The sequence below is a fragment of the Emys orbicularis genome, chromosome 11 (genome assembly GCF_028017835.1).
Source record: "Emys orbicularis isolate rEmyOrb1 chromosome 11, rEmyOrb1.hap1, whole genome shotgun sequence".
NCBI classification, from domain to species: Eukaryota; Metazoa; Chordata; order Testudines; family Emydidae; genus Emys; species Emys orbicularis.
The window spans coordinates 2,407,857-2,431,348 of record NC_088693.1 but is presented as its reverse complement, the minus strand read 5'-3'; the positions used below and the strand labels follow the sequence as shown (position 1 = coordinate 2,431,348).

General features: G+C 68.3%; 1 protein-coding gene across 1 annotated transcript; it reads left to right on the top strand.

Moving 5' to 3' along the window:
* Window positions 1-524: 524 nt before the first annotated feature.
* Window positions 525-20,589, top strand: CTDSP1 (CTD small phosphatase 1). Its single transcript, XM_065413501.1, has 7 exons — window positions 525-591; window positions 12,248-12,396; window positions 16,338-16,439; window positions 17,601-17,657; window positions 18,364-18,456; window positions 19,093-19,278; window positions 20,461-20,589. The coding sequence occupies exons 1-7, from the start codon at window positions 525-527 to the stop codon at window positions 20,587-20,589; spliced, it is 783 nt and encodes a 260-aa protein (XP_065269573.1).
* Window positions 20,590-23,492: the final 2,903 nt, after the last annotated feature.

The window sequence follows — 23,492 nt, the reverse complement described above, 5'->3', positions numbered from 1 at the left end:
TCAGCACCAGGTAAGCAATCCTTGTCTGAACAGCTGCCCTGCCCCACCCCAGAGTTGGTTGCATTTCAGGGCTGGACAAAAGCAATTCCGCTCTGCCGGATATGTGCAGGGTTGATCACGGGCTGGATTCGGGGGTGTTTTGGGGACCAGGGTGGCTGGGGCGCAGTGTAGTGTGCCTGAGTGACTCACCGGGGAAGTGTGAGTGGCAAGGGGGATCTCCTACCATCGCCCTTTTAAGGGGTTCCTTGAAACCGCGTCCGGGTTCCATGTTTGTAGCAGAAATTGTGAAGAGGAAACTCCATGTTGTAACAAAGTTTCCTCCGCGGGCGTCTCTTTCTCTCTCCCCCTTTTTTGTTTTTCTCCCCCCCCCATTTTCCCCTCCCCCTTTTTTTCTTTTTTTGGGGGGGCAATTTCCCCCCCCTCCCCGCCGCCCGATCCGCCCCCGAAGTAACTCCTGGAGGATCGGAGCGCGGCGGGAGGAGCCAACGGAGGAGGGACCCCCCCCGGCCAACACTTCTGGTCTAATGGACAGTCAGTCCATTATCACCCAGGTTAGCAAGGAAGAGGTGAACACCCCTCTGCAGGAGAAAGGTAACTGCACCCCCGGCGTGGGGCAGCGTCGCGTGCATTTCACCCAACCCCCCCCCCCCAATAAATGGCCTTGTGCAAAGCACTAATCCGGGGGGGGGGGGCTGTGCGTGCTCCGCGGAGCGACCCCCGCGGCCTCTGGTCGCCTCTGGGTCGGGTGCCCACAATCAAAACAGGGGGCTTGTCCCGCCGCGCTCCGCGCTGTCTGCACGGCCCTGGGCGAGCCCCGGGTGTTCCCCACCGCGCCCCGAGGGGGGGCCGAGCGACCCAAGGCTCTGGCTGTTGGGGGCACGGGGCGAGGGCGGGGCGGCTTCAAACACAGGGCTGGGGGGGGGCAGGAGTTTCTGCCCAACAGCCTCCCCCCCCCGTGGGTTGGTTTTGAAGCGCCCAAGCGCCCGGGTTTATTTTCAAATGTTGCTTTTCTGCCCCCTGGATCCAGGGAGGCTTCTCAGGCCAGGTCAGCTGGGGTCAGGGCAGGGGGGGGGGGGGAGAGCTGCAGCCAGGGGCCCGGCCCCTGCCCCACTCCAGCCTCCTGGACTCTGCCCTGGTGTTTGCCCAGCCTGCGCAGGGCTCGCCAGGTCCTGGCAGGGGGTGCTGAAGGGTGTGCATGGCTGGGGGGTTGTTGGTCTGGGCACAGGGCCGGGCACGGATCCCTGCCTGCTGGAGGTCTTTGAGCCACACTTGGGGGTCTCTGGCCCCAGTGGGGCTGGCTGATTCCCCGGGGGGGGGGGGGAGGGTTGGTTGGAGGATCGCAGGTGCTCCTCAGGGCCCAGTTGAGGGAGGTGGGTTTCTGACAGGACTGACGCTGCCCTGTGGAAATAACCTGACCCCCGCCTGGCATCCCAGCGCTGGTGTCGGGGTGGAGGGAAGGGGCCATCGGTGCAACCTGCCAGAGAGCCTGGAGCCCCCTTCCGCTGCTACCTGGGCACTTCTAGGGGTCTCGGCGCCGGGCCAACCGCAGCGGGGAGGGGTGAGAGGCTGCTGCTGTCCCCTTCGGGGCAATGAGTCCGGCGCGGTCTCAGCCGGGCTCCTCCGACGTCTCCCCAGCCTGGCACCCCGGTGGGCCAGACCATCGCCCGGGCACTGGCTGGGGACGCTCGCAGAGAGAGGGCAAGGGCCAGGTTCTGATCTCGGCTCCTCCAGGGTGAATCCGGAACAACTGCCCCAGACAGACACCAGGGGAACCGTTCTCCGGGGGATTGGTCTGGATTCGCCCAGCCCAGCGGAGCCGAGATCGGAACCTGCCCCTCGGGATTGGGACCTCGTTGGGGGAGGGCAAGGCCTGAGGTGGGGGAGGGGCTCGCCCTGGGTGGGGGAGGGGCTCGCACTGGGTGAGGGAGGGCAAGGCCTGACGTGTGGGAGGGGCTCACCCTGGGTGGGGGAGGGCAAGGCCTGAGGTGCTGGGGCAGTTTCAGGTTCGGAGGAGCTGTCTCCAGTGGGGCCTGGTGAACAGGGTGTCGCCCTGACGCTGGGCTCTGGACTGGAGGACGTTGGGACTGGGGTGGGGGTGGGGGGTGTTACTGCCTGTATCTTAAGGGGAGTGGGTCTAAACCAGTGACCCCCATCCCCAGGTAAAATGCACATCCCGATGCCCCAGGGAACAGAAGCGAGGCGGGGGTCTGGGAAGTGGACCCAGCCTGGCTTCCACGGCCCGGCCGTAGGCGTTTTGTCCAGCACCAGCGAAGCGCTCCCCGGGGCAAGCGGGGGCTGTTCCATCGCAGGGTGTTTTCACCCCCGCAGCACAGAGGGGGAATCGAGGCAGCGAGGAGAGGGACACCTGGCAGAGCGGGGATTGAACCTGGGTCCCGCCGAGTCCCGGACTGCTAGGCCGTGCCACCTCCCTCAGCCCTGCGCAGTCCTGCCCGGTGGCTCTTCTGTGCCCGGGGGCGGGGAGCAGCTCTTGGCCGGACGGGGTCTCCTACCCTGACTTGGGGATTGACAGCTGTCAGTCACGCTGACTCGCTGGGAGCTAGGGGTGTTGGGAGCTTTCTGCTTCTCCTCTCAGCGGCCCCATGGCCCGGTCTGAGCCCCCCCCGTAGCCTCCAGCCCCCTGGGTCCTGTGATGCCAACGAAAACGTGGTTGAGCGGCAAGGGGGGGAGGAAGGCAACTGCGCCCCAGCGCCCCCTGCTGGGGGATAGAGATCGCCCCTCCCCCCCAGGGATCATACTTGTGTGCAGCTCCCTGGTCAGGGTAATAGTGCCGGCATCGCATCCCTCCGGCCTGCAGCCCTGACGCCGTCCCGACGCCGTCCCAATGGCACGTCTGCGCTGGGATCCCAGCCCCCGGCGTCCATACGGACTGAGCCCGAACAGCCAGAGCGGTGGCTGAAATCTCAGCCTGGGCCAGGCCAGAGGCAGGGAGGGGGCAGGGACTTGCTTGAGGTTTCAGAGGGAGCAGGGGCCTGGAGGAACCACAGTAACAGCTGGGCAGCTGGACCCCCCGCCCCCCTCTGCCTGAGCGCTCAGCCCTGGGGAGCTAGAACCCCCCCCCCCCGTCCCCCTCTGCCTGAGCGCTCAGCCCTGGGGAGCTAGAACCCCTCCTTCCCCCCCCCCGTCTGAGCGCTCAGCCCTGGGGAGCTAGAACCCCTCCCCGTCCCCCTCTGCCTGAGCGCTCAGCCCTGGGGAGCTAGAACCCCTCCTTCCCCCCCCCCCCGTCTGAGCGCTCAGCCCTGGGGAGCTAGAACCCCCCCCCCGTCCCCCTCTGCCTGAGCGCTCAGCCCTGGGGAGCTAGAACCCCTCCTTCCCCCCCCCCGTCTGAGCGCTCAGCCCTGGGGAGCTAGGACCCCCCTTCCCCCCCGTGCCCCTCTGCCTGAGCGCTCAGCCCTGGGGAGCTAGAACCCCCCCCCCCGTCCCCCTCTGCCTGAGCGCTCAGCCCTGGGGAGCTAGAACCCCCCCCCGTCCCCCTCTGCCTGAGCGCTCAGCCCTGGGGAGCTAGGACCCCCCCTTCCCCCCCGTGCCCCTCTGCCTGAGCGCTCAGCCCTGGGGAGCTAGAACCCCCCCTTCCCCCCCCCGCCTGAGCGCTCAGCCCTGGGGAGCTAGAACCCCCCCGTCCGTCCCCCCGCCTGAGCGCTCAGCCCTGGGGAGCTAGAACCCCCCCTTCCCTCCCCCCCCCCGCCTGAGCGCTCAGCCCTGGGGAGCTGGCCCCCCCCGTCCCCCCCCGTCCCCCTCTGCCTGAGCGCTCAGCCCTGGGGAGCTGGGGGGCGGATCCTACCGGGGGAACAAGTGAAATGAGTTTGCTGGGTCTTGGCCTGGTCCCTAGTAGAGGGTGAGTCCACAGCACAACTGCTGCTGGGTTCAGTGCTACTGACTGGTTTCTGTACAGGCAGGGCCAAGGGCTGGGCTGGCAGGGGGCTGTGGGTCGGGGATGAGGGGCACCGGCAGAGCTGCGCGGGGAGCCCAGGGCTGGGATAACAGGGGCTGCAGGTCGGGGATGAGGGGCACCTGCAGAGCTGTGGGAGGGGGAGCCCAGGGCTGGGATAACAGGGGCTGTGGGTCGGGGATGAGGGGCACCAGCAGAGCCAGGAGGAGCGGGAGCTCCCAGTGACTGACCATGTTGTGCTGGGTTTGTTGCTGTCAGTTCAGCTCCTCGGGGGCCGGCGTTGGCTCACCGCAAGCATCAGGACAATAGCAGAGCAGTCAGGGACTGAATGCACCGTAGAGACTGGAGGGGGGGGGTGTCTCCCCAGAGCAGAGGAGAAGCATGGGGCGGGGGCGGGGGCGGGGAAGAGGGATGCTTGCCTAGATGCTCCTGGAACTATTCTGTGGGCAGACAGAGGGGTCATTTTCCAGGCCTGTGAATGGGAAAATGCCGGTGAAACTCCTACAACTGGCAGCCTCTGCGTGGCGGAGGGAGAGGAAGGGGAATGAATGCGGACAAACTTCTCCCCCTTGGTGTCAATCCCAGAGCCGATAATCCAGATTCTGTGCAATATTTTAGCTTAACACACGGCTCGGTATGTATCAGGGCTGCCCCCTGCTGGCTGGAGTCAGAGCTGTTGACTTGTGTGTCATACACCTATACTGCTAGCCGCCCCTGGGGAGTCTCCTTCAGCTCTGGCGGCAGGGAGCTGAGCTGTCCAAGGCGGGGAGCTGAGTCTGCGCCTGCTTCTGCTGCGAAGTCCTGCGCGTCGGGGGCTGGCTGCAGCCTCCTTGTCCTTCGGCGTTAGCCTTGGTGCTGCGAAAGAGCTCTGGGTGGTTTGTCTGGGAGCACAGGCCTGGGCCCAGGGGCAAGGAAACCCAGCCTGAACATGCCCCATGCGCTAAGATCAACCACGGGGGCTGCTGCTAGCCACCGGCCTGGACAGCTGGGGGGCAGCTGGGCATGTTCTGGGGGCTCTCGGCCATGCTGACCGACCGCGTGGCTGGGGGGAGACCCCGGCCATTCGCCCGGCAGGTTTAGTCCAGGCTGAAACGCTGCTGGAGCTTGTTACAATCGCAGCGTCCTGGGAGCCTCCACAAGGGGGCTGGGAAGTGGCCTGTTCCCTGCCCCCAGGATTCTCCAGATTCTGGGGCGCTGGTCGGTCAGTGTCTCGCCCGCCCGTGGGGGTTTTCTACCCCTTCCCGGGGGGGGGGGGCAGCTCTGCACCCTCGAGATCTTGCTCTCAGAGGCCTTCTTCACCTCAGTCCATTTCACCCCCCTCCTGCTCCCTGTCCTTGAATGGGGCCCCCCCGGCACCCCCCAAATGTTCCTGCCTCTGTCCATCCACCCACCAAGTCAAGCACCTTTCCCACGGCCCCTTCCCCGGGCTCCACCCACGCCGGATCATGCTGCTTCACAGGGGGGCGGGCCTGTAACCCGCCGGCCAATGAGCATCCTGGAAACAATCAGCGCTCATTCTGATTGGTCAGTTTTCTGCCCATCAGCGTTCCTCCCACACCACTGGCTGTGGGTGGCTGTCTGCAATGAATTAACTAACAAACTGGGGGGGAGGCGTTTTGGGGGCTCCGCCCACAGGGCCAGATTGGCTGGACTTTCTGCTTCAAACCATCAGAGGTTGCGTTGACCTTTGTCATCAGTAGGGTTCAGAGTCATGAACATTGTGGGATGAACGGGAGCGTTCGTGCTCCTCCCAGGGCCACCATCTGTCTGCGGCCTCGGGCACATGCTGCAGCTCAAGAACAGGGGAAACTTATATAGAACTTCTAAGGAGCTCGCAGTTTCTGCCAGGACAGAGGTAGCAACCGGAGGAGCTGGTCCCTGCTCCCCAGACTCGCTGCAGGGAACCCCTGAAGCAGTTCTGCCGTGTTATCTGCTTGCCTGGGGTCAGGGGTCAGGGACACACCTTTGGCAGCAGCTGCCCCTGGGGAGGGAGAGCAGAGGGAGGCGTCCCTGGCGCTTGTGGGGTCTGACTGGGCTGGAGGCGGGGGGGGGGGGGGTACACTTCAGCTTTCGGCTCAGCAGCAGAAAGGCCCCGGAGCTGGGGCTCAGGGCGGGCACAGGCTGGGGTGGATCTCTGGGCACAAGAAGGGTGAACCCCCTGCAAACGGGGCAGCGGTGGGCATGGAAGCCGGAGGAGGGCGAGCACAGAGGAGAGGCTGGAGATCGGGGGGAGGGCAGAAGCCATTGTCGCTAGGCTGGGCACAGAGCTGGCACCAGCCTGTACCGGCTGCCAAGGCCGAGTCCCTGGCACTTCTGAAGGGAGCTGGAGCTGAGCCAGGCCCGAAGGTCAGCAAGGGGCCTGTGCAACCAACCTGCTGGCCTGTCCCTTCCTTCCCTGGCCTCTCCCTGATCTCCCGCGTGAACCGTGGCTGCCAGCGCTCTGCCCTCGCCCTGCGCCCACTGGCATGTGACCGTCCGCCCGCCCTGGACATGCAGCCACCTCTGGGGAAGGGGGGATGCGGCAGCTGCCTCACAGCCCCCGAGCAAGGCCGCACGAGAGCTCAGGCTGGGGAGCGAGTGGGGATGGAGGGGGCAGAACAGAGCTTTGCTGGGCGGAGCCCTGGGGCAGGACAGGGCCGGGGTGCGGTGCATGGCAGGGGCCGGTCCTTTGGGGTAGAGGCTAAACTGGGCTCCCTCCCCTGGTGGTTGCTGGGGGGTACAGAGAACCTGGCGTCTCCCCGATGCCCCTGGGTGAGTGCCCCTTAGCCCAGACCGTCGGCTGGGCCCAGCTCCCCGCGGAGCAAAGCGAGCAGAGACCCACCCCAGCCTCGGCGGGGGACAGTCTGTAGCCAGCCGGCAGCAGCAGCACTGGTGGCAAAACCAGGGGCTCGGTCTCCCCTGAGCCGGGCACGGCCGATGGGGCTGGGCTAGCAGGGGCTGCGGGTCGGGAGTGAGGGGCACCGGCAGAGCTGGGGGAGGGGGTCCCAGGGCTGGGCTAGCAGGGGCTGCGGGTCGGGAGTGAGGGGCACGGGCAGATCTGGGGATGGGGAGCGCAGGGCTGGGCTAGCAGGGGCTGCGGGTCGGGAGTGAGGGGCACCGGCAGAGCTGTGGGGGGGACAGCGCTGGGCTAGCAGGGGCTGCGGGTCGGGAGTGAGGGGCCCCAGCAGAGCTGGGGGGGGCAGGGCTGGGCTAGCAGGGGGCTGTGGGGTGGGAGTGAGGAGCACGGGCAGATCTGGGGGGAGCCCAGGGCTGGGCTAGCAGGGGCTGCGGGTCGGGAGTGAGGGGCACCGGCAGAGCTGGGGGGGGATCCCAGGGCTGGGCTAGCAGGGGCTGCGGGTCGGGAGTGAGGGACACCGGCAGAGCTCGGGGGGGGGGGGGGGAGCCCAGGGCTGGGCTAGCAGGGGCTGCGGGTCGGGAGTGAGAGGCACCGGCAGAGGTGTGGGGGGCAGGGCTGGGCTAGCAGGGGCTGCGGGTCGGGAGTGAGGGGCACCGGCAGAGCTGGGGGAGGGGGATCCCAGGGCTGGGCTAGCAGGGGCTGCGGGTCGGGAGTGAGGGGCCCCAGCAGAGCTGGGGATGGGGAGCGCAGGGCTGGGATAACAGCTCTGCCGGGGCCCCTCACTCCCGACCCGCAGCCCTGAGCCCCAGACTCCCAGGGTTCTCTTGAGCAGGGTTCCCGGCCCTGTTTGTTAGGGTGGGGGGGGGGGCGTTCTGGTCCTTGGGATCAAAGGTCGAAAGCAGCAGAAAACCAAAACAAAGCTGTTGTCGTGGCAACTGCAAGGGAGGTGGAGTGGCAGGGGGGTGGTTTCCGGGCTCTCCCTGCGCTGGGGTTCGATGGGGGGGGGGGGCGATTAGAGCAGCCCCCTTGGAGCGGCCGGTTCCCACGGCCCGTGGAGCCCAGCCCTGGGGGCACCTGGCTGCTGTGTCAGGGCGAAGCCGCTTCTGCCCATTAGCAGCAGGGGGGCACGTGGGTAGAGACAGCGTGGGGGGGGTGTGCGTGCAGGCCTGGGCCCCTGGCACTCCCGCCCTGCCGCCAGGGGGCACACTCAGGGGCACACAAGGGGGCACATGCACACAACCCCGAGGGGAACACGGACTCAGCCACTCACATGCTGGTAGCCTGCAGCTCGATCCCTGGCTGGGACGTGGGAGTGAGGAGCGGGGCGGGGGGCTCCGTGGGGAGCCTAGGGGGCGCTATGCACAGGGAGCGGGGCGGGGGGCTCCATAGGGGGTGCTCTCCCCTCTGGGGTAGGGCTGGCCCCACTGCTGCGCTAGGGGGTGCTGTGCTGCAGGGAGTGGGGCGCTCTCCTCTCTGGGCTGGGGGGGAGGGGAACTCTCCCCTCCTAGTCAGGGTGGCAGGGGGGCGGGTTATGCCACTGAGATCTGTGGGTCTGGGGCCGGGCTGCTGGGTGGGCCCATTCGGCTGGGCTTGGGGCGTCACCCCAAGGTGGGTGCGGCCGGGCTGCCACTCTACGTCCCCACTGCTGGATCTTCTCCTTGGCTTCCTGTGCTGCGCGGCTGTCAAGCGGCTGCCGCGTCCCTCCCCAGAGGTGGCTGCATTTGTGGGCCGGGTGACAGGCATCCCTGTCAGCCATTGTCCAGACAGCGCCCGGCGGCCCTGCTGGAGGGGAAGGGACTGGGCCGGGGCTGGTGGAACCTGCTGCTGGTTAATAATTTGCCACTTCCCCGTTCCAGCCGGGACTCCAGCCTGCCCCGCCCCTGGCGGACGTGCTGCCCCCGGGCACCGCCCTCGGTTCCTGGACAATCCTGGGCAGCGTTTCCTGCCAACCCCCCCCCTCCCCGCTTGTGAAGTCTGGTCCCTGGCCAGTGCCAGCCAAGCCCATGGAGGAAATCGTCTTTGTTCCCATCCGCCGCCCGAGGGAGATGAGGGGCTGCCCCAGGGCACAGCTGTAAGCCCCACCCCCCGCTGCCAACGCTGTTATGCCCAGCTCCGTGCCAGGAGGTCCCCCCCTCACCCTGCCATGCTCCGGCTCCAAGGGGGTCACTCGGTACCCCACCAATGTGCCCGCCCCTGAGGGCAGCCAGCACTAACCAGCCCCCCCATTTGTCCCAGGCTCAGCGTCTCTGGTGAGGCCAGCGCAGGGTCCTGCAGGGCAGGGGCGGGGGGAGGCGGCGTGCCCCTGGCTGTGGGTGACGGACAGGAGGTGCCAGCCCATGGCTCTGGTCGCTCGCCAGCCCTGCTGTGTTATTGGCAGGGGACTGGGGAGGGCTGTGCAGCGTGGTCTGGTTTGTTATTGTAGGGTCTCCCGTGGGCTGGGCACACTGGTTGGGGGTCGGTAATTTTGCAGTTTTCTGTATTTCGCGTTTTGCAGGGATTTGGGGTGGGGGGTTGGCCGAGCCGATGTCGGCTGCCCTGGCCCGGGGCGGCTCAGCGTCCCCCTCTAGTGGTGAGGCCGGCAGAGGCTGGTGTGTCCAGGGAGCCCGGCTGGTGCCTGGCGCGAGGCGTCGTCACAAATCCCAGGGCAGCCTGGGCTGGTTTGACGGGGAAACGCAGCCAGCAAATCCCCCGATCTGTGTGTGCATGTCCACCTGTGCGTGTGTCCACGCATGTGTGTGTCGTGTGTGGGTGCACGCGTGTGTGTGTCGCGTGTGGGTGCACACGCGTGTGGGTGCATAAACCTGTCCCTGCAGGGGGCCGTGTTGTGTACACACACAGTCTCCACGCGCGCTCTGCAGGGCTGAGTTTGTGGGTGGCCGGCGGCTCTGGCCCCGCGGCGGCTGCATTCCTGCCGGCCTCTCTCTAAATATTTGTGCGTTCGGACACACAATCCCGCCAGCCTGCGTCAGCGCTCGCCCGGGGCGGTTCCTGCGCCAGGCCTCCCCCCCCGTCCCAGGCAGGGCCCCTGCCGCCCGCTGGCAGGAAACGGGGGCTGGGCGGGGGCCAGGAGCTGATCTTGGACCCGAGGGGGGCAGAGGCAGCGAGCTGGGGAGGCCAGGACTGTGGGGGTGTCACCCAGCAGCCACCCACCGACATCCTGTCCCCATCGCCCCGGTGCAGTGACCCCGCCCCCAGACGTGGCTGGCATTCCTGGGGGGGGGGGAGGCTGGGTTGGATCCCCGGCTGGCCCCGGTCACGCCCGGCCAGGCCCTCGTGCCAACGCCCGGGCAGGGCGAGAAATCGGACGCTGGGTGAATCGTGGGCAGGGGCATGTGCCAGCCCACAGCTCCGCCAGAGACTCCGGGCAAGAGGAGGGGCCTGGGCTGGGCTGGCACGGAGGGGAGGGAGATGCCAGGCTGATCAGCCCTGGCAGCTCCGCGGATACAGATTTAGCCACGTGCCTGTGGCACGGCACAGCTGGCAGGGGTGTAGGGGGGTGTCCGTGGCCTCGTCTCCCCCTCCCCCACCCGCCGTGTCCTTCAGCTGCGGGAGGGAGGGGCCGGCTGGGATCTCAGGGGCACGGCTGCAGTGGGGAGGTGGGGGGCAGGTGTGGGTGGGATCGAGCCCTGTTCGATGGGGCACTGCTGGCAGGACAAGCGACCTCCCCCCCCCAGCCCAGGTGTGAGGAGCAGCCAGGCCCTGGGCACGCGCCGGGTGGGTCTGAGCCCGGGATGGGCCCATGGCCAGGTTTCAGGCCTGGCTGTCTCTGCCCAGGGGCCGGGCACCTTGTCCGCACTGCCCGTGGTGCCCAGGGGCTGGGACCTTGCGTGGGGCCGGCAGGGCCTGATCTCTCCACACAGGCGCAAAAGGGGGCAACGGGGGGTTAATGTGCCTGGGGGTGAGACTGGCACGTCACTGGCCGTCGTTCCCAGCTCGCTGCAGGGCAGGGGAAGGTGCCAGCGGCCCCCTGTATCCAGGGCGGCCTGAGCTGCTCCACTCGCAGCGGGGGGAAGAGTGGGGGGAGGAGCGGTTCTGGCACCGAGGATCGGGGCAGCCGTTCATCCCAATGGCCCAGGTTTGAGTTGGATTTGGTCGGGTTAGCAGGGGTCTGCAGGTCGGGAGTGAGGGGCACCAGCAGAGCTGAGCGGGCAGGGCTGGGATAGCAGGGGGGGCTGCGAGTCGGGAGTGAGGCACCGGCAGAGCTGGGCAGTCTCTGGCTATCTCTAGTTGGCTGGTTTAGGCCCTGGATTTATCCTCCAAGTGCGAAGATAAGAAGGAGAAAGCTCGGTGGCTGGGGACCAGGAGACCTCGCCCCCCATGGACCCTCGCCCCCTCCCTCACCGGGGAGCCCCTCGTCCTGGGCTTTAGTTTGGTTCCAGGCTGCATATCAAGTCAGGCGGCCGTGGGGCTCAAGGAGCCTGTGCCAAGGGTCTGGGGCTCGCCGGCCCTGGCATTCTCCCTGCCGGTTGCAGCCAGGCTGGCCGGGGCGCCTGGAGTCCGGCAGACGGAGCCGAAGGAATCTCGTTATCTCGGGCCGGATTAAGCGTGTGGAGTGGTCGCCTCAAGTGGATTATGCAGGGGAGCAGGTTAATCCAGACCTGGCGAGAGACGTGGTGCAGCCGGCAAGTGCCGGGCGCCGCAGAGGGGTCTGAGGCCTGGGGAGCGAAGTGTGTGTGTGACGGTGGGTGGGGGGTGAAGGGACATTGGAGGAGTTGAAGTTGATATTAGCAATGGGGGAGCTGTGCAGAGCTGGGGGGAGCCCAGGGCTGGGATCGCAGGGGGCTGCGGGTTGGGAGTGAGGGGCACTGGCAGAGCTGGGGGGAACCCAGGGCTGGGCTGGCAGGGGCTGCGGGTCAGGAGTGAGGGGCACCGGCAGAGTTGGGGGGAGCCCAGGAGTCCTGGCCCCCAGCCCTCTGCTCTGGCCGTGCTGACAGTTCTGTGGGGTGACTCATCCTGTCCGGCTGGGCGACCGCGGGGCTGTAGGGACCTGCTGGGTGGTGGGACCTGAGCCCTTGGGCTGGGGAGGGGGTGGGGGGCAGGGGCTGCTCCCCCCAAAAGGGGATCCCCAGGGGCCAGCAGCACCTGGCTTCCTGCCATGTGGCTGGGCTGCAGCCAGCCCCCCCCAGACCCCTCCCTGTGGCTGGTCCCAGGTGCCAGCCCCCCCACCCCCCGCTGCCCCCGATACACCCGGATGGTCACCTGGGCGCACCCCCCACCCGACCATCTCTGGCACCCACCTGGCACACGCCCCACAGCACTTCCCATCCCCCCAGGGTGCCCCCCAAGACCATGCTCAGGCCAGCAGGCAGGGGGAGCCCCAGGCAGCCCTTAGCTGCCCCCAATCAGACCCCTGGCCCAGCACCCCTCTGGGGGTGGTGCTGCCCGTCTCTATGGGAGCGTGCTGCAGGCGGGCTGGGCACGGGGTGGGGTGCCCGGGGAGGGAGGGGGAGTCCGGGGGGGGCCACGCCGTGTGGATTAACCCCTTTTCCGCCTGTGCCCCGCAGGTGCTCACAGCCCATCGCCGTCCAAGAAGCCCCGGAACCGCAGCATCTTCCAGTCCCTGTTCTGCTGCCTCTGCCATGACGCCTCGGACCCCGTCCCGGTCAACAACAACGCGCCACTGCTGGTGGAGGAGAACGGCGTCGTGCCCAAGGTAGGGGGGGCCCGGAAGTGGGCAGGGGGCACTTCCATGGGCAACCCCCTGGCCCCCCGGCCCCAGCTCACGGGAATCCTGCTTCCCTGGGATGAGCCCTGCAGGCCGGCCTGGCTCCGCGCCCGCCCCTCTGCCTGCCTGGCCGTGCCAGGCCCCCCAGGGCCTCGCCCCAGGGAACCCAGCAGCCCGAGTGCTGGAGGCTGCCCAGATGGGCACATGCGCCCCCCCCCCCCGCCCCCGGTATCCTCTCCCTCCTCGTCCCGGCCTCTCCAGGACCCTGTGCCAGGCCTGCCCGCTGACCCAGCAGCGCTTTGGCCCACAGCCTCTCCGGGATGAATGGGGCTGGGGGGGCACCAGGCTCCCACAAGCTGTTCCCTCTGGCAGCGCCCCTCCCCCCCCCCCCGCCTGTGGGGCCATCGCTCCCCTTCCTCCCCCCACAAAGACGGGGATCCCCAAGGGCTCTGGGATTTGCTTGGGGGCAGTTTCTCTCGTACCCGTCCCCCTTCCCATGGATAGTACGCGCCCAGGCGACGCTTTGGGATAGGGATCGGGTCATGCCCCCCTTCAACTGGGGCAGGGGAAAGCCCCGATGCTGGCACAGCGCATGGCAGAGGCAGAAGCCAATGCTGGGAGTGTAGGGGACGCCGCCGAGTGGGACCCCGGCGTCCTGGGAGGTGGCAGACAGGCAGTGGGGTTATTGTGGTTTCCTCCCCACCCCCCCAGGTCACAGGCTGTCCCTCCCCCTGGGGCCCCCAGATGCCGGGATCCAGCCGCGCTGGCCCGGGCCAGGGCAGGGAGTGAGCAGTGACCCTGTATCCCGGCGAAACTGGAGGGGGGCAGAATCGAGTCACCCGGGGGGAAACTGAGGCTGGGCCCTGGGGTTGGTGCCCTGAGGCTGGGCAAAGTGCCAGGGGGGTTTTAACGGCCACGGGATGGGAGTTTGACACCTCGGCTGGACAGTGGTAAATCCACAGCCTGGTCCCTGCCAGGGGAGAGTGCCCCCTGCTGACCCCCACCCTGCTCCCTGCAGCACAGCGCCCCCTAGTGCCCCCAGGGAGGGGAGAGCGCCACCTGCTGACCCCCCGCTGCTCCCTGCAGCACAGCGCCCCCTAGCGCCCCCAGGAGGGGATAGCACCCCCTGCTGACCCCCCCTGCAGCACAGCGCCCCCTAGCGCCCCCGGGAGGGGATAGCGCCCCCTGCTGACCCCCCCTGCAGCACAGCGCCCCCTAGCGCCCCCCGGGAGGGGAGAGCGCCCCCTGCTGACCCCCCCCTGCTCCCTGCAGCACAGCGCCCCCTAGTGCCCCCGGGAGGGGATAGCGCCCCCTGCTGACCACCCCTGCAGCACAGCGCCCCCTAGCACCCCCCGGGAGGGGATAGCACCCCCTGCTGACCCCCCCGCTCCCTGCAGCACAGCGCCCCCTAGTGCCCCCAGGGAGGGGAGAGCGCCCCCTGCTGACCCCCACCCTGCTCCCTGCAGCACAGCGCCCCCTAGCGCCCCCGGGGAGGGGAGAGCGCCCCCTGCTGACCCCCCGCTGCTCCCTGCAGCACAGCGCCCCCTAGTGCCCCCAGGAAGGGGAGAGCGCCCCCTGCTGACCCCCCCGCTCCCTGCAGCACAGCGTCCCCTAGCGCCCCCCGGGAGGGGAGAGCGCCCCCTGCTGACCCCCACCCTGCTCCCTGCAGCACAGCGCCCCCTAGCGCCCCCCGGAAGGGGAGAGCACCCCCTGCTGACCCCCACCCTGCTCCCTGCAGCACAGCGCCCCCTAGCGCCCCCAGGAAGGGGAGAGCACCCCCTGCTGACCCCCACCCTGCTCCCTGCAGCACAGCACCCCCTAGCGCCCCCCGGGAGGGGAGAGCGCCCCCTGCGGACCCCCAGCCTGCTCCCTGCAGCACAGCGCCCCCTAGTGCCCCCAGGGAGGGGAGAGCGCCCCCTGCTGACCCCCCCCTGCTCCCTGCAGCACAGCGCCCCCTAGTGCCCCCAGGAAGGGGAGAGCGCCCCCTGCTGACCCCCCCTGCTTCCTGCAGCACAGCGCCCCCTAGTGCCCCCAGGGAGGGGAGAGCGCCCCCTGCTGACCCCCCTGCTCCCTGCAGCACAGCACCCCCTAGCACCCCCGGGAGGGGATAGCGCCCCCTGCTGACCCCCCCTGCTCCCTGCAGCACAGCGCCCCCTAGTGCCCCCAGGGAGGGGAGAGCGCCCCCTGCTGACCCCCACCCTGCTCCCTGCAGCACAGCGCCCCCTAGTGCCCCCAGGGAGGGGAGAGCGCCCCCTGCTGACCCCCCCCTGCTCCCTGCAGCACAGCGCCCCCTAGTGCCCCCAGGAAGGGGAGAGTGCCCCCTGCTGACCCCCACCCTGCTCCCTTCAGCACAGCGCCCCCTAGTGCCCCCAGGAAGGGGAGAGTGCCCCCTGCTGACCCCCACCCTGCTCCCTTCAGCACAGCGCCCCCTAGTGCCCCCAGGGAGGGGAGAGCGCCCCCTGCTGACCCCCCCCTGCTCCCTGCAGCACAGCGCCCCCTAGTGCCCCCGGGAGGGGATAGCACCCCCTGCTGACCACCCCTGCAGCACAGCGCCCCCTAGCACCCCCCGGGAGGGGAGAGCGCCCCCTGCTGACCCCCCCGCTCCCTGCAGCACAGCGCCCCCTAGCACCCCCCGGGAGGGGATAGCACCCCCTGCTGACCCCCCCGCTCCCTGCAGCACAGCGCCCCCTAGCGCCCCCGGGGAGGGGAGAGCGCCCCCTGCTGACCCCCCGCTGCTCCCTGCAGCACAGCGCCCCCTAGTGCCCCCAGGAAGGGGAGAGCGCCCCCTGCTGACCCCCCCGCTCCCTGCAGCACAGTGCCCCCTAGCGCCCCCCGGGAGGGGAGAGCGCCCCCTGCTGACCCCCCCGCTCCCTGCAGCACAGCGTCCCCTAGCGCCCCCCGGGAGGGGAGAGCGCCCCCTGCTGACCCCCACCCTGCTCCCTGCAGCACAGCGCCCCCTAGCGCCCCCAGGAAGGGGAGAGCACCCCCTGCTGACCCCCACCCTGCTCCCTGCAGCTCAGCGCCCCCTAGCGCCCCCCGGGAGGGGAGAGCGCCCCCTACTGGGGGAGCTGTCGCTCGGCCATGGGCAGGTGCTGTGCTAAGCCCACTGGGGCAGGGCAGACAGGGCCAGGATTTCCCGGCAGCCCTAGTGCCCCCTGCAGTCCTGAGGGGCGTCTCCTTGTCCCCAGGGCGCTGGGCCGGACCGCGATGCCCGGAGCCGGGCAGGACAGGCAGCCCCCCCGTGCGCCCGTAATCCCCGGCTTTGCTCTAGGCCGATCAGCCCTGACCGCGGCTGCCCCCTTTCCCGGCTCCCCGGCCAGCTTTGAGTGGATTATTGGCTCCTGCGCCCAGGGCAGGCGAAGGCAGCCGGCGCCCTCTGGTGCCCGGCAGCGCCAGTGCGGCTCCCCGAGCTCAGCCAGATCTTCCCAGCCCGGGGCGGGTCAGGGGGCTGCCAGGGGGCTGCACGGGGCTGCCCCCGGGACCAGGGCCGGTGTGCGCCTGGCGGGCCAGTCACACTAGGCAGCAGTCAGTGATTGGCATTGCTGATGAGCCCCCAATGCAGCCACCTCTGGGGAGCCGCGCTGCAGCTGGGGAACAGCACACAGCAACACCAGCCTGCTGGTCAGAAAGGGCCGAGAGTAGGGGGCTGGGGCAGCATGTTCCCCATGGCCTGTGCCCGGGCCCACGTTTAACTGCCCCAAGCAAAGGGGCTCCCCCACCCCCGTTTCCCCGCCTAATGGGTCCCTGCTGCTGGGAAGTTTAGGACAGGCAGTGAGGGATCGGAGGGGGGGCGGGATGGGCTGGGCAGGCCTGCTCCTCTGGCTGGGATGTGGTGTGGGGCCCCGGGTTCACCTGCCTCCTGGCCCGCGGTGCCCACTGCCAGCCGGATACTCCAACGCCCCCCCCCCCTCCCCATCGCCCTTCCCCAGGCCGCTGTCAAGTACCTGCTGCCCGAGATCAAAGCCCAGGACGCCAGCAAGCTGTGTGTGGTCATCGACCTGGACGAGACGCTGGTGCACAGCTCCTTCAAGGTGAATCCGTGTCCTGGGGGTGCCCCTCCTCCCTGGCCTGCCCCTGTGCCCCCCCCGCCCTCCCTCCCCCGCCCGGCCTGCCCCTGTGCCCCCCCCGTCCTCCCTCCCCCGCCCGGCCTGCCCCTGTGCCCCCCCCCCGTCCTCCCTCCCCCGCCCGGCCTGCCCCTGTGCCCCCCCCCGTCCTCCCTCCCCCGCCCGGCCTGCCCCTGTGCCCCCCCCCCGTCCTCCCTCCCCCGCCCGGCCTGCCCCAGTGTCCCCTCCCGTCCTCCCTCCCCCGCCCGGCCTGCCCCTGTGCCCCCCCCGTCCTCCCTCCCCCGCCCGTCCTGCCCCTGTGCCCCCTCCAGTCCTCACTCCCCCGCCCGGCCTGCCCCTGTGCCCCCCCCCCCGTCCTCCCTTCCCTTCCCGGCCTACCCCTGTGCCCCCTCCCGTCCTCTCTCCCCTGCCAGGCCTGCCCCCCCCCGTCCTCCCTCTCCTGCCCATCCAGTGTCCCACACCCATGTCCTTCTTCCCTCACCCGACTTGGCCCCCGTCTTCCTTCCCCTGTCCAGCCTGTTCCCTCTGCTCCACCCCCTACTGTCCTCCCCCACCACCCCGCCCCATTCCCCTTCTCCTTTCTCGGGGTCTGTCTCTGCCCTGCACGTTCGCTCGCTTTGCCCCGGTGCCCCCGAAGTCCTGCCCTGGGTCCTGAGTCGGGCGCAGTATTGCCCAGTGCGGGGGCAGGGCAGAAGCATGCCAGGCAGACACCATGTCCCAGCATGCAGTGCTCCAGTGCAGGGCTGCCCTGCCCCATCTGTCCCAAGCGTGGCTCCGTGTCTTGGGGGTGCCCCCGTGGGAAGGGGAGGAGCCTCCGAGGCCAAGCTCCACCCTTCTGAGGCTGGGGAAGGAGCTTTGCAATCACCCAACCTTGATCCTCCGGGGGGGCTGGGACATGTGCCTGGCATGGCTGGGAGGGCATTGCCAGGGAACCCGGGGAGGGCGTGGCCAGGGGAAACCTGGGGGAAGGGGAGGGTGTGGCCAGGGGAATCCCGGGGGAAGGGGAGGGCGTGGCCACAGGAGTGGGGGCTGAGGGCGTGGGTGGGTGAAGGGAAGGGGTCAGGGGATCCATGGGGGCAGGGGGGGTGCCTTCTGCCTCTCCCACACTGACTCCTGTGCCCTCCGCAGCCCGTGAACAACGCCGACTTCATCATTCCTGTCGAGATTGATGGCATCATGCACCAGGTGAGGGGGGGCACCCGTCAGGAGCTCAGCCCCTGCTGGGGAGACCAGGGAGCCAGCGCCCTCTCCCTCCCCGAACCCTGGGGGTGCCCAGCCAAGGAAGGGGGAGCTCAGGCACCGGGGAGCCCTGCTGGTTCCAAGAGCCCGGGTGGGAGGCAGTGACCTTGGGACTGAGACCGTGGGGCTGCCTGGCTCTTTGGGGCAGCAGTTCCCCCCCACACTCCACCTTCCCCCTTTTCGGGGGGGGGGGGCTAGCAGCCAAGGTTTCCTGCGGGGGGAGCCCCAGTCTGACTTTCCCACCGTCTGGCGCTGTTCAGCAGGCAGGTCCCCGCCCCGCACGGAGGCCGGCGCCGGGTTCAAGTAATCCAGGATAGGCTGTGGTCTGCGCAGTCGGCCTGTTCTCGATTACTTGGCGCCGGAGCCGGCCGGCAGCTTCGGGTGGAGACGCCGGAGAGACGCCGCCTGGGGAGCCGCAGGGCGCCCGCTGCTGCAAAGGAGCTTGGGGCATGGCAGGCCTGGCACCTCCCCTGCCCCCCCAAGCCTGCCCCGGGTTCTCCCCCCAGCCCCTGGGACGGTGGGTGGATCCTGGGGGTTGGCAGCCATTCAGTGGCTCTGCGGGGGCTTGGTCCCAGGCGCCAGGGGCCCCATCTCGTTGGGCGCTGCCCGTCTCCAGCCCCGCGGCCGCCGGCTCACGCTGCCCCTCCCCCAGGTGTACGTGCTGAAGCGCCCGTACGTGGACGAGTTCCTGCGGCGCATGGGCGAGCTCTTCGAGTGCGTGCTCTTCACCGCCAGCCTGGCCAAGGTGAGCGCCCCACGCCGGGCAGCCTGCGGGCGTCGGCCTGCTCCACGCGCTCAGCGTCGCGCCCTCCCCCCAGCTAGAGCACCGGAGACGGGGCTCCCAGAGCCAGGATAGGATCCAGGAGTCCTGGCTCCCAGCCGGCCCTACGCCAACCACTAGCCCTCACTCCCCTCCCAGAGCCAGGATAGGACCCAGGAGTCCTGGCTCCCAGCCGGCCCTACGCCAACCACTAGCCCTCACTCCCCTCCCAGAGCCAGGATAGGACCCAGGAGTCTTGGCTCCCAGACGGCCCTACGCCAACCACTAGCCCTCACTCCCCTCCCAGAGCCAGGATAGGACCCAGGAGTCCTGGCCCCTGATCACTAGACCAAGCTGTCCCTCCAGTTCAGCCATTCATTGCGCCCCCTCCTCCGCGGTGTCCCCACAATGCTTCGGGGATGGGGGGTGCCCAGAAGGCTGCGCAATGGCTTTGGGGCAGCTGCTGCCTGAGGAGGCACCCCCGTGCTCTCAGGGGCTGAGACGTGTCCCCCGGGCAGGGGGACCCCCGAGTGCCCTCGGCCAGCAGCCAAAGGCCCCAGGGCTCGGCCCCTCCCCTGCTCCCCTTTGGCCGAGCCTTACCGTGTCCCCCCGACCCCCCAGTACGCGGATCCCGTGGCTGACCTGCTGGACAAATGGGGAGCTTTCCGCGCCCGCCTCTTCCGCGAGTCCTGCGTCTTCCACCGCGGCAACTACGTCAAGGATCTGAGCCGCCTGGGCCGGGACCTGAGCCGCATCATCATCGTGGACAACTCCCCGGCCTCCTACATCTTCCACCCCGACAACGCGGTAGGTAGCGGGAGGGTGGGGGGTGGGGCAGCTGCAGTGGCTCAGCGGGTTCAATGCTCTCACTGGCTGTTTGCGTCCGGGGGCCTGGTTCAGACGCAATGAGTTCGGGGGGTCTCAGCCCAGTGACGCGACTGCTTCATACTCACCAGAGGGACGGGTTATTGGGGTAACTTAGTTCACGTTGTCCCAGGGCTGGGGATCGGGAGTGAGGGGCATTGGCCGAGCTGTGTGTCTGGGAGGAGCTCAGGGCCGGGACAGCAGCCCCCTACTGGACTGAACCGGCTCTGCTCAGCTGTGTGTCATATGCCCTGTACTGTTTACAGCAAATGGGTAGTCTCCCTTAGCGCAGGGGCCTGGGCTTTCAGAGCAGCGTTCGAGTCCTGCTGCTGACATGAAATGCCGGGTGGCCTCCGTGGGCAGTGGAGAGAATCAGGCTGCTCCCTGGTGGTCCCAGAGGGGGAAGGGCAGGGTGGCTGGAGAGCTCCTGAAGGCTCAGAGAATCCCCGGGCTGCCTCCCCCACCTCCTCTCCCCCTCACTCACAGATGCTGCTTTCTCTGAGCTGGCGGCTGGCTCGCTTCCAGCACGCTGACGTCTGTCCTGGGGTATTGGCACCGTCTCACCGGGCCCCGGGCCAGCCGCCCCTTCATTTTCCCTTAGAGCTGCTGAGTCGGTGGGGGGGCACTTGCTCGGGTGCGGCTCCCTTGGGGCTGGCCCGACGTCCTGGCGAATCTGTGTCGAGGGATCCCTCCCCCCGGGCTGAGCTGCAGCTGCCTCTGGGGTGGGGCTGGCAGCCACCGTGCGGCCATTTAGGACAGGAAGCGAAGGTGACTCCTGTCTCCAATAGACGCAGCAGGGCAGATTTCGGGTGGCAGCTCAGGATCCGATTGGCCGGGATGGCAGGTTAACGTCCCCCGTGGCCTGGCTGGCTGGCACAGCTCGCTGGGATGCCCCTCGCCAGGCGCAGAAAGGGTACGGGGATGGGGATTTCCGATGCTGGAGGCGCCTGTCTCCCAGCATGCCCTGGGGCAGGCTGCCGGCTCCACGGGCCGCTCATGGCTGCGTGAGGCAGGAGCCCCTGGCTGAGACTCCAGCAGGTTTGCCCGGGGACCCTGCGAGGGCTGGCTCTGCCCCGTGCTGCGTAGGCACCGCGCCTGGCTAACCTCCCGGGGGTCTCTCCGCAGGTGCCGGTGGCATCGTGGTTCGATAACATGGCCGACACGGAGCTCCTGGACCTGCTGCCTTTCTTTGAGGGACTCAGCAAAGTGGACGACGTTTATACAGTGCTAAAGCAGCACCGGACTAGCAGCTAGTGACCCGGGGCCGGGCGAGATTCCCCACTCCTCCCTCTGCCGGCTGCCCCACTGATCTACCCACAAGCCCCAGTGCCAGCCTGCAGCTTCTCCGGGGCGCGGAGTGGAGGCTGTGGCAGGCGGCGGAGGGGCTGGGCGGGGAGCCCAGCGTGGGGCTCACACCCGCCAGGCATGGGGGAGATGCCCGGCTGCATCACTCAAAACCAGCCACACACCTGGACTTTTGTCGTCACGTAACGGTTCTTCTCCTGGAAACTGGGGAGGGCCGGAGAACCACGGCCCGGTCCCCTCTGATTGGACTGGGGAGTCCAGAACCACGGCCCGGTCCCCTCTGATTGGGCTGGGGAGTCCAGAACCACGGCCCGGTCCCCTCTGATTGGGCTGGGGGGTCCAGAACCACGGCCCGGTCCCCTCTGATTGGGCTGGGGGGTCCAGAACCACGGCCTGGTCCCCTCTGATTGGCCTGGGGGGGGCTCAGGACCACGGCCCGGTCCCCTCAGCTGGGCCGGGGGGTTCACAGAACCGTGCCCCAGCCCCATCTCGCTTGCTGTGGAGGTGGGAGAGGCAGGGGGGGTTGGTCCCAGGAACCCGGTCCGGAGGTGCTTAGCCATGGGGGGCAGAGACCCCGTCACCCCCCGGTGCAGGGTGCAGAGTGCCCCCAGGAGGTGGGTGGGGGCATTTTCGCCTGCTTTGCCCGGATGGGAACGACTCCCCCAGCTGTGGGCGAAGGGAATTTGGGGGGCCTGTGACCCACACGATAGCTGGGTCCCAGATCCTGCCCCCTCCAGAAGGCCCTGGGCTCCTGTTACCCACTGGTGGGGTGTGGGCCCTGTTCCAAGGGGATCCTGCAGGGAAGGGGGGGCAGGAGGGTCAGTGCCAAGCGCTGGGGCCTGCAGGGGTGTTGGTTGCGAGGGCGGGCGTTGAGCAGAGGGGATCAGCTCCCCCAGCAGGGCTGAGAGAGGAAGGACATGGAGAGAGACTGGGGGGGAGGAGCCGGAGGGACTCACAGAGACTGAGCTAGTGGAAGGGAGGCGGGGCTAGCGGAAGGAAGGCGGGGCTAGTGGAAAGGAGGCGGGGCTAGCGGAAGGGAGGCAGAGAGTCTGAGCTGAGCGGAGCTGCTGGAGTAGCCTGGGGGGGCAGAGGGGAGGGCAGCTCAGCCCCCCCAGGCTCCAGGCATAAGGGGACAGGGATGGGCACTAAGGTGAGATTTCCTGGGCGGCTGTTAAATCTTTCCCTGCTGGTTATATGGAGGGTGCCCCTCCCCCCAAACGGTTCTTACTTCCCCATCGCCTCTGGGCCTCACGGGGAAATCGGATTTCTAGGTGCCTTGGGACTGGGGGCCATTGACCCCCTGGGCCAGTGCCGCTTGGCTTATGCAAATGTCGCCTTTCCCTGCAGTGCATTGTGGGGCTTTAACCCTCCCCCCCCCCCCCGAGGAACTGCCATTACGGCTGTCAGAAGCCATCAAGGTGCCCCCGTGCTGTGGTTGGTTAGAGCAGGGAGTGGGCTGGGCCGTTGGGTTGAGCCCACCCCAGCCCTGGACAGGGTGAAGGGGGGCAGTGGGATCGCCCCAGGGGGGTCTCAGCTGGCCATGGCTGGCAGCAGCTCTCCTGCCGGCCCGTGAGCTCCCTGGTGGCCAGGGGCTGCTGCATTCCCAGCAGATGAGGTGGGAGGGTGCAGTGACACCAGCAAAGAGCAACTCCACGGGCCTGCTTTAGAGAGACACCACCAGTGCCTGGAAGGATGTCCCATCCCTTTAACTCTGCCCTTCCCCAGGGAGCCGGGCCTGCGGGATTCACGCCTGCAGAGAAACAAGCAACGTCTCTGACTGCAGCTGTGTGTGGGGGCTCCTTCCTCTGGGATCACGTCTATGTCTCCTTCTCTTTAGTGCCTTCAGCCCTCCCTGCTGCTCTCCAAACTGTTGGGGGGGGGGGGGCAGATTCCCGGGCCTTGGGACTGGCTCAAACCTCTGCCTTCTCACTGTGTTCAGAACTGTAAATCCCCTGAACCGACCCCTGCCCGCCTGGGGAGCGTACTGTAAAGATTGTGCCTTGGGACACCAGGTCCCACCCACCCCTAACCTCTGGGGGGCCTTGGCTTTTCTCACCGCTGCACCAAGGCGGGACTCGGGGTGCTAGCCCCGCCCCCGTCAGTGGGGCAGTGGGTTGGTTCAGTGGCTGTTCTGATGGGGATGGGGGTCTCCCCCCCCCCCCCCAACCAAACTGCTCCCAAAGCTTCAGCTCTGACTTTGGGTTCGGGGAGCAGGGATTTTGAGTGGGACGGAGGGAGAGACTCCCCCCCCTGAACCGATTGCCCCCCAGCCGCTTCCCAGGGCCGCATTCAGGTTCACTGGAGACCTGCTTTGCATTCCCCTCCCCCAGGCTCCCCACAACACCCCCTTGTGCCCCACACCACTAGGGGGCACTGTCTCGGGAAGGCGCCCCCTTTCTATTGCCTTAACTGTTTTGTATGCGCGTTGTTCTCGGCCGTGCCTTTCGGCGGTGGCGTCCAAGCGACGCTGCCGTGGATCTCTTTAGCCTTAGCTTGGGAAACGTCCCTCAGGGAGGGGTCTCGGGGGGCCAAGGGCAGGGGGAGTCATGCATTTTAACCGGGCACATTTCGCTCATATAAATATGTATCATGTGTATATATATTTTTAGGGAAAGCAACGGCGACACAAGTCACCAGATGATTTTTACAGCTGGTATTTTTAATGGTGTTCCTGGGAGATGGTTATTTTTCTGGTCGGGGTGGTTCCTTGTGTGAAGAAGCAGGGAGGGATTTGGGGAGGGGGGTGGGTATTTTGTCTGCCGGATGATGTCTGTATTGGATGCACGCAGCCCTTCTCCAAATGCCTGCCCGTCCCCCGTCGCCCCACGAGCCCCAGGGTGCGCCCAGGGCCT

Coding starts and splice junctions, on each gene's coding strand:
- CTDSP1 (XM_065413501.1), top strand. CDS start 525: ATGGACAGTCAGTCCATTATCACCCAGGTTAGCAAGGAAGAGGTGAAC. Junction 17,658..18,363: donor TTGATGGCATCATGCACCAG/GTGAGGGGGGGC, acceptor CCCCTCCCCCAG/GTGTACGTGCTGAAGCGCCC. Junction 18,457..19,092: donor TCACCGCCAGCCTGGCCAAG/GTGAGCGCCCCA, acceptor CCGACCCCCCAG/TACGCGGATCCCGTGGCTGA.